Source organism: Corythoichthys intestinalis, chromosome 2, assembly GCF_030265065.1.
Source record: "Corythoichthys intestinalis isolate RoL2023-P3 chromosome 2, ASM3026506v1, whole genome shotgun sequence".
Lineage (NCBI taxonomy): Eukaryota > Metazoa > Chordata > Actinopteri > Syngnathiformes > Syngnathidae > Corythoichthys > Corythoichthys intestinalis.
In genome coordinates this window covers 7551261-7568932 of record NC_080396.1, presented here as the reverse complement: position 1 = coordinate 7568932, position 17672 = coordinate 7551261, and the positions used below count along the sequence as shown (strand labels likewise).

General features: G+C 40.9%; 1 protein-coding gene across 1 annotated transcript in view; it reads right to left on the bottom strand.

Moving 5' to 3' along the window:
- Positions 1 to 1127: 1127 nt before the first annotated feature.
- The window catches only part of LOC130905637 (cyclin-T2-like), a 38490-nt gene continuing 21945 nt past the window's right edge, over positions 1128 to 17672 (bottom strand). The window contains exons 7-9 of the mRNA XM_057819205.1: positions 15516 to 15679; positions 12528 to 12598; positions 1128 to 2818 (exon numbers count right to left, since the gene is read on the bottom strand). Coding sequence (XP_057675188.1) covers positions 1847 to 2818; positions 12528 to 12598; positions 15516 to 15679 — 1207 coding nt within the window. The 3' untranslated portion in view covers positions 1128 to 1846. The remainder of the gene's footprint in view (positions 2819 to 12527; positions 12599 to 15515; positions 15680 to 17672) is intronic.

Genomic DNA, 17672 nt, shown 5'->3' with positions numbered 1-17672 from the left:
AATTAACTAGGGTTGTTCCGATCATGTTTTTTTGCTCCCGATCTGATCCCGATCGTTTTAGTTTGAGTATCTACCGATCCCGATATTTCCCGATTCGATTGCTTTTTTTTTTGCTCCCGATTCAATTCCAATCATTCCTGATAATTTTTCCCGATCATATACATTTTGGCAATGCATTAAGAAAAAAATGAATAAAACTCAGACGAATATATACATTCAACATACAGTACATAAGTAATTATGACAATAAATCCTCAAGATGCATTTACATTCTTTCTGTGAGAGGGATCCACGGATAGAAAGACTTGTAATTCTTAAAGGATAAATGTGACTTTGTATATTGTGACTAAATATTGTCACCTAGTGTATTTGTTGAGCTTTCAGTAAATGATACTGCAGCCATTTAACTTCTACTACTTTACGCCAAAACTACTCTGGATGAGTGTAAGACATCTGTAACGTTAAATACAATTAGAAAAACGATTTAAATAAAAAAAATAATAAATAAATAAAAAAAGGCATGTCCGATATTTTTTTGCAGATTCCGATACTTTGAAAACGACGTGATCGGACCCGATCGATCGGCATCCCAATCAATCGGGACATCTTTACAATTAACGCACATACCCCGCTCAAACAGATTAAAATGACAGCAGTGTAATGTTCGCTTGTTACTTGTTTTTTGGTGTTTGGCGCCCTCTGCTGGTGCTTGGCTCCAACTGATTTAATGTGTTACACCATTAGTGATAAAAACAGTGATGTACGGCAGCCGCCAGCCGTCCAGAGCACCGGCCGTTCTGTGATCCTCCAGAAGCTACAGATTACCAGTCCGCCACTGGGGGGAGGGGTAGACGGGAGGGATGGGCTGCGCTGCAAACCGATGCCGTTGCCCCCATAACCCTGTTGATATATTTCTATAAATAGTAATTCAATGAGTGCCCTATAAAGTCTTAACCGCCACAGACGTTCAATACATTTGACTGGGAGGGTCCTAGCAATGAACATTCTATCACTGGCTGATCATTCAAACGCTGCTAGCCCTCCTGGTCATATTGGATTGGAAGCCAATCCCCTTCAAAGGCAACCAGGGTCAAGTATTTTCAAGAAAAATAAAAAGGCGCCAAGAACCCGAATCATTTTAACACCTTTATTTGGGTTCCCAATACACAAATAGAAAGTGTAGGCTTTAGATTTTAAGAGACATCGAAGGTGTCAACCGACAACTATTCATGTTAAATGCAGTCCTATTTACACCATCTTATAGCAGACGTTGGTATTTTCGGACATTTACATTTATCGCACCCCCATTGAAGGTGTCTCGACTCGCGGTACAATCAAAATGCCTCTTGCAATTTCAGTCGACAGAAATGCATTTTTCACAGATGTCGCACCAGCTCTAATCGTGGACCGTCTGTGGAGCTCGGAGTAGACTTGAGCAAAATAATCGAGGGGGGATGAAGGCAGACCGCCCCAGGGAGGTACCGAGGTTCTGGTGTCTTTATAACGGGCGAGGCAGTGAGTCTTCACACAAGCAGGTACTTCAGCCCAACCATTTCATATTCTATTAAAAAAGTTAATGACCTGAGATTTTCAGTGGAACATTAAAAAGAAAATACATAAATTAATAACCATGTAAACTGCAGTGATGGCTGCAAGCACTAGCTATGCGGCTTCCCTTTGTTTTAAAACTTCATACATGCACATTAAAATTGTGAAAAGAAAATCAAAAGACGTCCTTGTCGCATAAAGCTGTTACGTTGGACAGCTTCGCATTTCATATAACTTAAGACAAAATATATATTTTTAAAGTCTATTCAATGCTGTAGCACGTGGACAACACTGGAGGTTATAAGTTCATTCCTTGGGCACTTAGTAAAGAGTCCAGCATATCAAAAGTGTCTTTGTAGTCAGTGTGTTGGCCGTTGGCCGTCAGCAGGCCGTTGGTACCGTCGTGGCCGTGGTGCTCCGTTAGCCGCTGCCCGCCGTCGGAGTAGCGCGACGAGCCGACGGCCGCCTTCGAGCTCCGGCCGCTCTTGGACGAGTGGTGGTGATTGTGGTGTCGTCCTCCGTCCGGCTGGGGCCTCTTTCGCGAGGAGCCCGAACCAGAGTCGGCGCCGGGAGCCCGCTGGGACGCGGAGGCGCCCAGGGAATACGGGTGGGAGTGGCCGTGTTTGGAGTGACGGTGACCGGCGTACTCCTTGTGCTTGTCTTTGCCTTGATCGGAACCGCCGTGGCGCTCCGATGAAACTTTGATCCTCATCTTGAGCTCCTCGCCGGCGGCCGAGCCGTTTTCAGTGAGCGCAACAGGCGCGCGAGTCTTTTTTGAGCCGGATTTCTCTCGCCTGCCTTCGCCCGACTGGCCGCCCGGCGGCACCTGGCACCGCTTCTTGTGGTGGTGTGAGGCAACTGCGGGCGGCGCGTAGAGGTCCGCGCCGGCTTCGTCCTTGACGCCGTTGTGCATGGCCAGCTCGGCTGCCTGTTTCTCCCTGTACTTTTCCAGAGTTAAGACTTTCTGCGGCCGCAAAAAAGGCGCGGCGTTCGCCGTCGGCTGCAGGGAATTACACGCGGCGGCCGTTTTGTGTTCGTGTTTTAACAAAGTGAAGTCCGAATGAGAGGGCTGTGAAAAAGGGTCGCCAAGCGGCTGGTAAGAGGCGTAGGGGCCCGTCACGGCGCCGAGGGATATTTCGGCAGCGTCCGACGACGAGGTGGAAGGGAAGAAAGAGCCGGCCACGCCGGACAGGTTGTCTAAGGAAGCTCCCTGGAATGTGCCGTCCGTAGAGGCGCCTTCAGTCTTTGGCTTCTTAGCAGCTTGAATGGCCTGAGAGCAAACAACAATTCAACAATAAAAAAGGTGATTCAATTTTGGGATAATAAGGTGGAAGAGGTCAGACACTTTTTTTTTTTTTAAAGAGTATGTAGCGGCAAAGGGGGTGTGAGACATCAATAGAACCGTTATGTGCCAAGATAAATATTGACAAAAAAATCAATCACATTAATGAGCAATTATCGAAAATAGATCGAAAATGACGAACATTTCCGAAAGTGTTCCGGAAACAGCCGAATGGGGCGGAGACGTCACGACAAGTGATTGACAGTCGAGGCGGAGCCAGGTGCCATTGTTTTTTAACGACGAGAGAGTAGCGTTGGGGTTTGTTTGACCAAAACATCACAAAAATGGTTCAAAACTGCTGTGCTATGTGGTGTACAAATAGTTATTTATCGGAATATAGTATCCATGAGTTCCTGAACGCGAAAAAAAAAGCTGGACTACACAGACAATGGGTAAAGTTCGTCCGTGCAAAGAGGGCTAATTTTCTAGACAGAGCCTCCATCACGCTTTTCTATGGTGCGCATTTCCCACCCGAAAGCTTCTCAAACTATGGACAAGAGAAATCGGGTTTCGCTAGAAGATTGCTGCTCAAAGGAGATGCGGTGCCAACCATACAGGTGCAGCCACCTAAATGTCCCGAGATATCAAGAAACAGGACGATGACTGGTAAACGAGGCTAAAGCTAAGCAAAGGAGGGGAGCAGCCAAGAACGAAATGGCTAGAGTGAGTACTCTTTTATAATAAAAAAATGTCACGCATTGGATACAGGACTGGACACATGTATAAATTATCGTTCGTAAAATATATAGAACAAATCCTCTGATCCCATTCATATTTGTGTCTGTTGGCAGAGCGAAAAGCTATGATAGCGCAATAAATGATAATTATTCTGTGCATTCTTTTATTTTACTGTCACGGTGTATCAGCTTCACAAAAAGAAATGCAAAACAAATCACTGGTGTTTCCCACACGATCTGCTGCCGATTTTTCATCAGCATCATTGCTCCCCTCAATGACCGTTTCATTACGCTGCATTGGCGTTCGTTTGGGCTCAAACTGGTAACCTAAAACACCGATTAAAGCTTCGTAACTCTCCTCGTCACCATTAGATGAACATTCGTTACGTCCTTCTACGTCGGATTCGTCGCTGAAACTAGAAACGAAATTGTCTGCCATCATCGCCGCCATTCAGTTTTAAAGCACTGAGCCTTTTTCTTGTTGAAGAAACACACCTCACTGTCAATTCTGAATTCTCTTTTATTGACAACGAGGGGTGTTTCTTCATGAGGGAACCTGGAATATGTGCAGGACGAACACAATGCATCAGCATAAACAGCTCAAAACATCCCTAATTCTCCCCTCACTAGAAGGAATTATATTGATGCAGACAGGCGCTGCCCCCTAGTGGCCGGAGGCACTTTCTTCACTTGTCGTGACGTCACGCACACAATCTGCCAGATCTCGGGCGCCGGTCGTTTTAGCTTGACAATCGAGCCAAATTTCTCTCATTTTCTTGTGTGTAATTACACGAAGTGGCATGATATGAATACAAAAGGCATGCGTTTATGGATAAATGATGGAATATTAAAATTTTCCCAGGGCACTACATACCCTTTAAATTCCCAAGACTAAACGTGGTATTTGAGGTGCCTGATTCAGTCAAGGTAAATCAACCTATACAGTCCCTGACAAAAGTCTTGTCGCTTATCCATTTTGTAGAAACAATTGCTATTTGCTAATAACCTGACTTTTAGTCAATTGGTTTCAGAAATGGCTCATATGAAAGCTAAGACCCTCCCAAATGATGTTGAATGTACAAAAATAGATTTGTTTCACTGAAAAAAGATTTATCATTTAATGAAGACCTAAAGGTCAAATTTTGGCAAGACAAAAGTTTTGTCGCTTACAGAAAGTAGTGTGAAAATTGAACAAAAAATGTACTGCAAATATAAAAATATGTTACATAACATAAACGAATAAAGTATTGGTGCCGTGAGATCCTAATTTAATATTCTGTAGGGCTGCAACTATCGAATATTTTAGTAATCGAGTAATCGACTGAAAATTCTATCGATTAATCGAGTAATCGGATAAAACAAATATATTTTTAGGTGAAGAGCAATTATAGATATACATGAGAAAACAAGACATTTTATAATTTTCAGTCAATCAATGTCTTTATTTTTTATGTATATTGTTGAAAACAGCCAACAACTGCATCTCAGATGTAACTAGAATAAAAAAAGACCAATTCACTGCTTTCACTCAAAAAACCTTTAGATCTTATTTTTAAAAAAGTATACATATATATATATATATATATATTTACACATCTAAAAATGCCTTCACGCTTGATAACACACATCACTTAAAAGTTAGGATTTTTTTCCCACGTTTTTCAATTGAATTTCTATTTGTGTCAAGCCATTTTTAAGTTCTAGTTAAGTTTTAAGTTAGTCTAAACTTTAAGTCCTGATAGGATTTTGAGTTTTTGCAGTGTTCAAAATAAATGTATGATACAGGCTGTATTGGAACACATTAGGGACTAGTGCTACTTGGTGTTTTATCCAGCAATGACTACTGAGCTAAAATTGATAGCTAGCATTATTGAGTTTTTATTTGACACCCTCATCACTCCACAACGCTATGTTATGTTAAAGCCTGTATGTAAGACACGTTAGCCACGCATCGAAAGTGGTCTTAATTAATAGAAACCTAGCCCTCCGCAGGGCTAACGTTACGTGAGCTAGTAGTGACAGTAACGTTAATCTTATTTATTAGCGCTTAGCGCTCTTTATTAGCGCTTAGCGCTCTTTATTAGTGCTCAGCGCTCTACTGCTTTAGGATGGCGGCTGTTTGCTAACGCTGCCCAGACGCGGCCTAGTCTGTCATTTCGCATCTAGTTCAACATACGTGATCTCTATGAGACTCATCAGACGCTACCTGCAACTAACGTAGCATGTGCGGGCTAGTATTTAGCAACGTCGGCGTCGTTTGTAGCGGCTGTCGGCTGCAGTAATTTTTTTTTTTTTTTTGCTTCTTCCTCTACGCACGTGACAGCGCGTTGTCCTGCATTAAAAGTAGTCCGAACAAAACGTGATGCTTAGAGCTGTCAAAATAAACGATTACTCGAGGTGAATAAAATTACTCGGATCAGTTTTTAAACTCGAGTTGCTCGAGTATTCGTTTCAGCTCTAATATTTTGTATGACTTCCATGGGCTTGAAGGACTGGATCCATGCAGTTCGGCAAGGATTCATATAAGTCATCACGAAAATCAAAGAAAGCAGTCTTGCATGCCTCCCAGAGTTCATCAACATTCCAGGGTTTCGTCTTCCATGCTTCCTCTTTCATCCTACCCCAGACATGCTCAATGATGTTCATGTCTGGTGACTGGGCTGGCCAGTCCTGGAGGATCTTGATTGAAGTATGCGATGGAGGACCATCCTGCTGCAGAATTTGTCCCTTTTTATGGTTAGGAATGTGAAGCTTTAAACTACATTCAATTTTTCGACGTGAATGTTTTAAAACTGTTTCATCATTTCAAGATAAAGTCAAGATTTTGCCGATTTAAAAAAAAAAATATATATATATTTTTTTAAATAACAAGTAATTAGGTTCACTACAACAGAGCCTACTAGAGAAGTCTACTGCTTTAAGATGGCGGCTGTTTACAACGCGCCAACTACTAAACTGCAAGTCTGTCATTTTGCATCTAGTTCTTGGTATATGATCTAACACGGCCGTCGTCTGTCATTTCACATCTAGTTCTAGATATACAGGACTGTCTCAGGAACTTAGAATATTGTGATAAAGTTCTTTACTCTCTGTAATGCAATTAAAAAAACAAAAATGTCATACATTCTGGATTCATTACACATCAACTGAACTATTTCAAGCCTTTTATTATTTGAATATTGCTGATTTTGGCTTACAGCTTAAGAAACCTCAAAAATCCTATATCAAAAAATTAGAATACTTCCTCAGACCAAGTAAAAAAATAATTTTATAACAGCAAAACTAAATCAAACATTTGAAAATGTCCATTGATGCACTCAGTACTTGGTTGGGAATCCTTTTGCACGGATTACTGCATCAATCCGGCGTGGCATGGAGGCAATCAGCCTGTGGCATTGCTGAGGTGTTATTGATGCCCAGGATGCTTCGATAGCGGCCTTCAGCTCATTTGCATTTGTAGGTCTGGTGTCTTTCATCTTCTTCTTAACTATACCCCACAAATTCTCGATGGGGTTCAGGTCAGGGGAATTAGCAGGCCAATCAAGGACAGTGATGCCATGGTCAGTGCACCAGTTACTGGTGGTTTTGGCACTGTGGGCAGGTGCCAGATCATGCTGGAAAATGAAATCCTCATCTCCATAGAGCTTTTCAGCAGATGGAAGCATGTAGTGCTCTAAAATCTCTTGGTACACAGTTGCATTTACTCTGGACTTGATGAAACACAGTGGACCAACACCAGCAGCTGACATGGCTCCCCAAACCATTGCTGACTGTGGGAACTTCACACTGGATTTCAAGCAACTTGGATTTTGCTCCTCTCCAGCCTTTCTCCAGACTCTGGCGCCTTGACTTCCAAATGAAATGCAAAACTTGCTTTCGTCTGAAAAGAGGACTTTGGACCACTCTGCAACTGTCCAGTGCTTCTTCTCCATAGCCCACGTCAGACGCTTCTTCCGTTGTCTTGAGTTCAGAAGTGGCTTGACCATGGGAATACGGCTATTGTAGCCCATTTCCCGGACACGTCTGTGAACTGTGGCTTTTGATACCTGGACTCCAGCTTCAGCCCACTGTCTTTGAAGCTCCCCCAAATTCTGGAAGCGGCTCTTCTTCACAATTTTGTTAAGGCTGCGGTCATCTCTCTTGGTTGTGCAGCGTTTCCGGCCACATTTTTCCCTTCCAACAGACTTTTTGTGGATATGCTTTGAAACTGCACTCTGTGAACAGCCTGCTCTTTGAGAAATTTCTTTTTGTGTCTTACCCTCCTGATGGAGGGTATCAATGATGGTCCTCTGGACAGCAGTCAGATCAGCAGTCTTCCCCATACTTGTGATTTAGTTTACTGAACCAAGCTGAGTGTTTTTAAGGCTCAGGAAACCCTCGCAGGTGTTTCGAGTTAATTAGATGATTCAGGTGATTAGTTGAATAGCCTACTTGTATACTTTTTCATGATATTCTAATATTTTGAGATAAGATTTTTGAGTTTTCTTAAGCTGTAAGCCAAATTCAGCAATATTAAAATAATAAAAGGCTTGAAATAGTTCAGTTGATGTGTAATGAATCCAGAATGTATGACATTTTTGTTTTTTTAATTGCATTACAGAAAGTAAAGAACTTTATCACAATATTCTAATTATCTGAGACAGTCCTGTATGTGAGATTTACCATAGCCGTATGTTGCCGTATGTTTGTAGCAACTAGCAACTGGGCGCTGTTTGTAGCGGCTGACGGCCGCAGTCAGGTATTATTGTTTTTTTGTTTTTTTTAATTTAGCGGCATCAGTTGAACATGATATTTACTCTCAGTCCGTTCCTCATTGCGTCCTGAAGACCGCGCTGACTGTGTTGTATTTCCGCCTTACCTGGTATAATTAAATTATCGGAATTTGGATGTTTGTGAATCGTTCTCGAATCTTCCACAGCCGAATCGCGAATAATCTAACAATCAAATTTCGCACGCCTCTAATTATTAGTATAATAAATGTTTAAATAGCAGTTAAAAAGCAGATTGGTTGATTTCATTCACAAATTCCATATATTTACATTGAATAAGAAAAAAGATTCATTTCATTTATTGTGTTTCAGTTTTACTCTTTACACAATGTCAATAAACCTGTGGACAATGGATAGCTGTCTTCAGCGTCGTGATGTCACTGAAGAGTTATCTAACTGCCGAGTAGTATCCAGCGTTCATATACCGAGGGCAGTACAGTGCTCATCTGTCTATTTTTATTCAAAATTGTTGGAAACCTTTGTTTTTGGACAAAAACTTTGAATTTTACAAACGAAAACATTTTGAGTAACTGTCAACTAAAACTAGACGAATACGAAAACATTTTGTGATGACTAAATATGACTAAAGGCCGAGTTATGCTTCCACGTCAGACCTGCACCGTCAAGGAAGACCCGATTTACGACCCTCCGCCGTAGCCTCTCTTGCTCCTTCTCAATTTTCTGACTTCGCGTCGCGACAGCGCGTGTGACGTGGTGGAAATGGACTGTGATTGGTCCGCTCAGACTGTTGTTTCCAGTTCAGCACGAAATCACGGCGATTGTCAAACAGGATTTTTTTACACGCAAAAATGGACCAAGCCAACGAGAGTATCAACGAATAGCAAGTACGAAAACTTCTCATCAAGACAATATGAAGCTAGCCAAATGGCAAGCAACTCGTGGGAGGAGATTGCTGAAAATACGGGGCAAGAGGTCAGCAAGCGATTGAATAAAAAATGGAAGAACTAAGGCTGTCCCAAACGACTAATTATCTCCCGATTAGTCAGCAGACTATTTTTACGATTAGTCGACTAATCTAATAATTTAAAAAAAAAAAAATTTTTTTTTTTACTAATTTAGCAATGAAATTTTTGTTGACGCTTATCAATTCACAAAAAATATATTGGAACACTTAAATTATTTATTAAAGTACAAATAAACATGTAAATAACAATAATAAATCACAAATAAACAATGAGTTCAAATGCTGATAGAATTAACTAGTGTAGCATCCCGATTGGGAAAGATGGTCTCTTAAACTGATGGTTTACAACTTTTATTCCATCCTTGATGTAAACACACTGTAAGAGCTACGGTGCACACAGATAAAACAACACAATTAGAAATTAACAAAAACTTTTCACCTTTTTCCTTTGAAACCTTATTTATATATCAATGAATTGCCTATATGAATTGCCTTTACCTTAAATTATTACCTTATCATTGACAATCTCTCCCTTGAGTGCAATCACTGTATATACTGTATATATTTATGACCTTTTAACCTTATATAAACCATAAAATAAACCATAACATGAAATAAACCTTTCAATTAGCATTAAGAACGATAACTAATAGCACTTATAGGCCCAGTGTCAATGAAATATCATTATTTAGTAAGGCGACAGCACCCTCAGGTGTACAAAAAATGAAAAAAAAATTTTTTTTTTTACAAACTGGGTGCGGCGCATGGTGTTTATTCACGGCCGACTTGCAGCCAAGCTTGGCATTGAAGCGACAGGGCAGAAGAGTGTACCCTCCTTCGTTTCTTTCAAATAAGTCAATGTTTTAGACACTCTGGTGCGCTTTTCTTGGCTTTGTGCCGCTTTCCCCGCTTGCATACCGAGCATCCGACATTCTGAACTTTCCATACATATATTTTTTAAATCCTTCATTAACCGTCGACGGGATGTTGTGCTCGTCGACGGATTTACGTCATCGATGACGTCGACTACGTCGACTAGTCGGGACAGCTCTAGGAAGAACCACAGAGACAAGTATGTGTGTGTTCGGAATAGAGTGGCAACACGAAGCGGTGACCCAGTCGGCTAAAAACTGCCAGCTTTTTATCACTTTATGTCATATTTTTGGTTGGTGCACTTCATCATTTATTGTGTAAATATGTTTGCTGTTAGTCTGACTTATTTACGTGTCACACTTAAAGTATATGAAGAATAAAGCACAGGTTTGGTGTCAAAAGAGTTGTTTTGACGTTTTTCAACAACAGACAGTTCACACTCGATACATCATCACTGATTGAGAGTGCCTCGGTGCTTTTATGATAACGTCAGGGGTGAAAGTGGACTGGCACGAGCCGGATCTTCGTACCGTCATGAGTTTTCGACCCGGAATGTCGTTCCGACGGTACTTTAATCCCGAAAATATGACTGCAACTGTCAAAATCCTATGTTTGATGGTTTGTTTAATGTATTGTTTTTTTTGTCAAATGATGCCCTCTGGTGGCGGAGTTGGGTGTGTTTGAACTCTTGCCTTTTATTACTGAGAAGCAGATGTTTCTGTCATGGCTAAGGGACAGCTCCTTACTCTGGTTCGGCACACTTGAAGCTGTAAGTTGTTTCAGTTGATGTATGTTGGTGTTTGCATTTGTAGTTAAGTTTGGAGAGACTGTTTGCTTGGTTATGTTTAGCGATTTGCTATGAGAGAAGTGTGAATACGTTAGCATTTGTAGCATCTAAGCTAGCGGACTTTATTATGCAGACTGGGCTGATTTGATTTACTTAATTTCCATATTAATGTCAATGTGTAGCATTTTGAACGTGAGTGCATGTGTGTGTTGCAGCTTTATGCTTCGTCAAAAGTGAAGAAGTAAAAGCTTCAAATGAGAAAATCCACTAATGCCTCGTTTTGCTGTCTGTCGACCTAAACAAATTCACATTTAGTGAGGACAGAACACTACGTAAAAAAAAAAACAACCAAAAATAAGGAAATGTGGGGGGAAAATTAGATGAAGGTTGGGGTTACTTCTGTTTTTGTTGACTTATTTTGCAAATCATTGAAAAATACTATTTTGAATGAAAATTATTTGTTTGTTGTTGTTGTATGTGTTATCGGAATAAATTTGCCAAAAGCAGTTTTATCTGCATTCCAGAAAAAAAAAAAAAAAAAAAAAATTCTGGCTCCGTGGCGACCTTCTTGACATGACTTCTGGCAAGAAATTCTAACCACTTTTACCCCTGGATAACGTGTTTACCATCAAGGCTTACAACGCAGTTTGGGAAGTTCCATAGCCTCCAGAAATCTGTTATGGCTTCCCACTGGCTGGGTGCAGGACACGGCAAAAAAATCGGGCAGGAGGGCTTTGCAGACCTCGGACAAAACGCTGGACGCAGTGCTCGACGCCAGTTTGAAGCTAGCCGGCACAGCTTGCTGGTTTCCACCCGAGGCTAGAACTTTCTATGCGACATCAAAAGTCAGACAGACCGTCTCGAAACCGTCTTCTGCATCGCAACATTTGTATGATCAACATTTATTTAATGTTGATGAGTTGAAGATCCACATTCAAGGGTTCTATCTTGCCTTATTTATTTTTTTCTCCGTTAAACTAGACAAGAGGCCATCTTGCCTTGTTTATTTTTCTCCGTCAAACTAGACAAGAGGAAGTCAACAAGCAAGCCCCAAAACCGTACAAACAACGCCACACCCCTCTAGTGGGTTGGCGGTGAATTACAGAGCAACGCGTTCCCTCACCGCAGAACTATCGAATGCTCATTGACGCTGTAGTCACTTCGCTGTCACCGCAACGCAGGAGCATAACTCAGGCTTTAGACTAAAATGTATTTTCAACCAAAACATTAAGACAAACATTAAAAGGGCTGCCAAAAACAACACTGGTGCGTTGTGAATAATAATTGGTTTGAGAGTTAAATCTGTTTGATGCAAATTTTGTTAGCGCATAAGCTAACCGGCATTCGAAAAACTAAAATGCCTTTTATATTTTAATGGACTGAATGTGTAGTTTTCTTTACCGTCTTTAGATGTACAGTTTAGCTCTTCTAACTCATTAGCAAACTTGTATTAGCTACATAACAAACTAGTATTTTTGCATCTTCTCCCTATTTGGTCGAATAAATATGTTATGACTGATAATGTGAATGGACCTCTGATTTTTTTCCCCTGTCTACAATCTTAAAATTGCCTGGCCTGGCGAAACCAGCGCTCGAGTCTGCGTACCCTCCAATTTCGTATCCTCTTCAGCCTGCTCGGCGTCTTCTCCAGGATTTGAAGGAACTCGTGCGTGAGCTCTGCAAATAAAAATAAAAAAGAGTGGCAATCAAGGCCCGGCTGCCTGACAATCTAACCTTCTAGGCCAGGGGTGTCCAAACTTTTTCCAAAGGGAGCCAGATTTGGTGTGGTAAAAAACTGGGGGGCCGACCTTGGCTGACTTTATGTAGAACAATATATTTAAGCAAATTTTAGCAAGCCATTCTGTGTCACATTTGTTTATTTTTATTAGTGCTGAAACGATTAATTGATTAACTCAAGTATTCAATTAAAGAAAAAAGATTTGAATTAAATTTTGCTGCTTCGAGTATTCGTTTAATTAAAGTGATACACTGCCCTTTAGTCTGCCTCATTTCACATGGCTGAATCCAGCTGCTCCATGTTAAGACCCACATAAGCCAAGTTTTAGTTTGAGCTAATGTTTTTTTTTAATGCATTCGTAATTATTTTTCTGGTATATTTAGCAGTTTTTTGTTTTTTTGTGGGAATACAGTGCCTTGCAAAAGTATTCGGCCCCCTTGAACCTTGCAACCTTTCGCCACATTTCAGGCTTCAAACATAAAGATATAAAATTTTAATTTTTTGTCAAGAATCAACAACTAGTGGGACACAATCGTGAAGTGGAACAAGTTATTGGATAATTTAAACTTTTTTAACAAATAAAAAACTGAAAAGTGGGGCGTGCAATATTATTCGGCCCCCTTGCGTTAATACTTTGTAGCGCCACCTTTTGCTCCAATTACAGCTGCAAGTCGCTTGGGGTATGTTTCTATCAGTTTTGCACATCGAGATACTGACATTCTTGCCCATTCTTCCTTGCAAAACAGCTCGAGCTCAGTGAGGTTGGATGGAGAGTGTTTGTGAACAGCAGTCTTCAGCTCTTTCCACAGATTCTCGATTGGATTCAGGTCTGGACTTTGACTTGGCCATTCTAACACCTGGATACGTTTATTTTTGAACCATTCCATTGTAGATTTGGCTTTATGTTTTTTGATAATTGTCCTGTTGGAAGATAAATCTCCGTCCCAGTCTCAGGTCTTGTGCAGATACCAACAGGTTTTCTTCCAGAATGTTCCTGTATTTGGCTGCATCCATCTTCCCGTTAATTTTAACCATCTTCCCTGTCCCTGCTGAAGAAAAGCAGGCCCAAACCATGATGCTGCCACCACCATGTTTGACAGTGGGGATGGTGTGTTCAGGGTGATGAGCTGTGTTGCTTTTACGCCAAACATATTGTTTTGCATTGTGGCCAAAAAGTTCCATTTTGGTTTCATCTGACCAGAGCACCTTCTTCCACATGTTTGGTGTGTCTCCCAGGTGGCTTGTGGCAAACTTTAAACGAGACTTTTTATGGATATCTTTGAGAAATGGCTTTCTTCTTGCCACTCTTCCATAAAGGCCAGATTTGTGCAGTGTACGACTGATTGTTGTCCTATGGACAGACTCTCCCACCTCAGCTGTAGATCTCTGCAGTTCATCCAGAGTGATCATGGGCCTCTTGGCTGCATCTCTGATCAGTTTTCTCCTTGTTTGAGAAGAAAGTTTGGAAGGACGGCCGGGTCTTGGTAGATTTGCAGTGGTCTGATGCTCCTTCCATTTCAATATGATGGCTTGCACAGTGCTCCTTGAGATGTTTAAAGCTTGGGAAATCTTGTTGTATCCAAATCTGGCTTTAAACTTCTCCACAACAGTGTCTCAGACCTGCCTGGTGTGTTCCTTGGTTTTCATAATGCTCTCTGCACTTTAAACAGAACCCTGAGACTATCACAGAGCAGGTGCATTTATACGGAGACTTGATTACACACAGGTGGATTCTATTTATCATCATCGGTCATTTAGGACAACATTGGATCATTCAGAGATCCTCACTGAACTTCTGGAGTGCGTTTGCTGCACTGAAAGTAAAGGGGCCGAATAATATTGCACACCCCATTTTTCAGTTTATTTGTTAAAAAAGTTTAAATTATCCAATAAATGTTGTTCCACTTCACGATTGTGTCCCACTTGTTGTTGATTCTTGACAAAAAAATTAAATTTCATATCTTTGTTTGAAGCCTGAAATGTGGCGAAAGGTTGCAAGATTCAAGGGGGCCGAATACTTTTGCAAGGCACTGTATGTGTCTGAACCATTTGTCAAGAGCATTTTAACAAAAAAAGCGTTAGCGTTTTATAACATTTAAGCTAGCAGGCTTTTGCTATGTAAGTTAGCCATTTTTCTTTTGTTGATCCTTATTATTTTTTTTTACCTTTTGAGGCTCAACTCAGGTATTTTAATTTTTCATGTTGCATATCAGATTACTCAATTATTCGAACTAACTAGTTCATCAATTAATCAACTACTAAAATAATCGATAGCTGCAGCACTAATTTACTTAAAAATTAATAATTTCAACAATCTCGCAACTAGCTTTTGTGGCGTTCTCTTTCGACTCTTGGCCTCTTGCGAAATACTGCTGCTGTAAAATTAAACTAGCTTCAAGTTGCTTCAATTTCTTGCTACGTATCTTCCCTGAAATCTTGTTTGGTAGTATCGCCTCACGTTGAACTCTTTAAAAACAACAATGTCTCTTTGCAAATGAGGCAGACACAATAGTTGCGAATTTTAGTGAAGAAGTAGTCCAATTTCCACCTATATTTGAAGCGTCGGCTGTCAAGTTTCTTTTTTTGACTGTTGCCATTTTAGAAAATTGGGATTAAAGGGTCACACGGGGTAATGTTGCTTAGAGTGCTGCTGCCTTTTAGTGGGTAAATGAGGAGCAGCATTTAGTGTGTAAGCTACCTCATATGCTGATAGCAGTACTGCTGACCAATATATTAAGTCTGTGTGCAGGCCAGATGTTAATGATTTTATGACAGAGGCTGGGGGCCGGATGAAATTTGACCACGGGCCACATTTTGGACTTTGGACATGTCTGTTCTAGTCACTGCCGCCCTCACCATCCAGCAGTTGCAGCGTCACCGTTCGGTCCACGTACTCCCACCAGTGCTTTCCGTCGGTCGACACGGGGATCTCCCAGTTGGACCATTTGCAGGCGAGGTGAATACAGACGCAGGCGACCACGGTAGGCCGATACTGCAGGCAGAACGTGGTGAGGTGCAAACTGTCGGGGAAGACGAGAACAGTGGGACAAATAGGTGAGGCTAACGCCCAAGGAGAACACCTCAGTTTAGTCTACCTAAATCATAGACGCTTTATCATGTGTCTCTTAAAAAACATTTGAACTCTTAAAATCAGTGTCAGTGAATGAACGATTATTCGTTGTCAACCCTCCCACATCAAATGGATCAGAAGTCTAGCGCCATTAAACTTAATGTGGAAAATGCAAAATTATCCCCCTATTACTCTCAAGACTAGTACAAATCAAATATACTCCTTGACAACAAATTTCTTGTGCGAAAACAAATAACCGAGAATCGATACTTTTACAATCAAACATTGTATCCGGATGAGGGATGTCCCCGATCCGATCAAATGATCTGCAATCTGGCCAGAGCGCATCATTTTCAGAGGATGGGCTGATTTTTTTATCAAGTATTATTTTAATTTTGAGTTTGTAGGACTACAATGCAACAAAATAATCCAAGATGAACAAGGATATTATCAAAAGATGTAAAATTGAAACAGGCATAAACGTCGTAAGCAGAAGTAAACACTGCCAGGCGATGTGTAAAGCTATCATAAAATAACATCATAGAAGAGTAATTATGCCTACAATAAAGAAATATATTACATTTGGATGTGCTTTTTTTTATTCCCTTAACATTACAGATGTATCAGATCGAGACTATCGAGCGATCCTCAAAATCAGGTAACTCACACCTCGAACTTGGGTGCGAAATATGTGATGGGGGAAATCCTATTCCGGATACAACATTTCAGTATCAATACATCAATTACTTAATAATTTTGACAATCCTACACAGTACTGTGGGGTTGTGTCACACCAATCAATAGGAGCTCTAGCTTTACACAATACAAGCATGACAAACTTTCAACAAAAAAAAAGTGCATAGAATTAAATCAAACTGCACTGTTTGATGGAAAATGGCTTTACACTGAGGTCAGTGTATCATAAAAGTGAGGACACCCCTCGCATTTCTGCAGATATCTAAGTATATCTTTTCGTGGGACAATACTGACAAAATGACACTTTGACACAATGAAAAGTAGTCTGTGTGCATGTTATATATTAGAGGCAATTTATTTTCACCTCAAATTAACTCAAAATATAGCCATTAATATCTAAACCCCTGGCAACAAAAGTGAGTACACCCCTTAGAACAGGGGTGTCCAAACTTTTTGCAAAGGGGGCCAGATTTGGTGTCGTAAAAATGTGGGGGGCCGACCTGGGCTGACGTTTTTTACGTAGAACAATTAGGGCTGTCAAAATTATCGTGTTAACGGGCGTTAATTAATTTTTTAAAAAATTAATCACGTTAAAATATTTGACGCATTTAACGCACATGCCCCGCTCAAACAGATTAAAATGACAGCAAAGTGTCATTTCCACTTGTTACTTGTGTTTTTTGGTGTTTTTCCGCCCTCTGCTGGCGCTTGGGTGCAACTGATTTTATGGGTTTCAGGCTTCAGAACGATAATTATTATTGACATCAACAATGGCGAGCTACTAGTTTATTTTTTGATAGAAAATTTTGTGCTGCTGCCTTTTAGTGGGTAAATGAGGAGGAGCATTTAGTGTGTAAGCTACTTCATATGCTGGTAGCAGTACTGCTGACCAATTTATTAAGTCTGTGTGCGGGCCAGACGTTATTGATTTTAGGACAGAGGCTGGGGGCCGGATGAAATTTGTCCACGGGCCGCATTTGGCCCCCGGGCCGGACTTTGGACATGTCTGCCTTAGAAACTACATCGCTAAATGTCCAAATTGAGTACTGCTTGTCATTTTCCTCTCCAAAATGTCATGTGACTAGTGTTACTAGGTCCAGGTGTGCATAGGGAGCAGGTGTGTTCAAATTTGTAGTGCAGCTCTCACGCTCTCTCACACTGGTCACTGAAAGTTCCAACATGGCACCACATGGCAAAGAACTCTCTGAGAACCTCAAAAGACGTATTGTTGCGCTACATGAAGATGG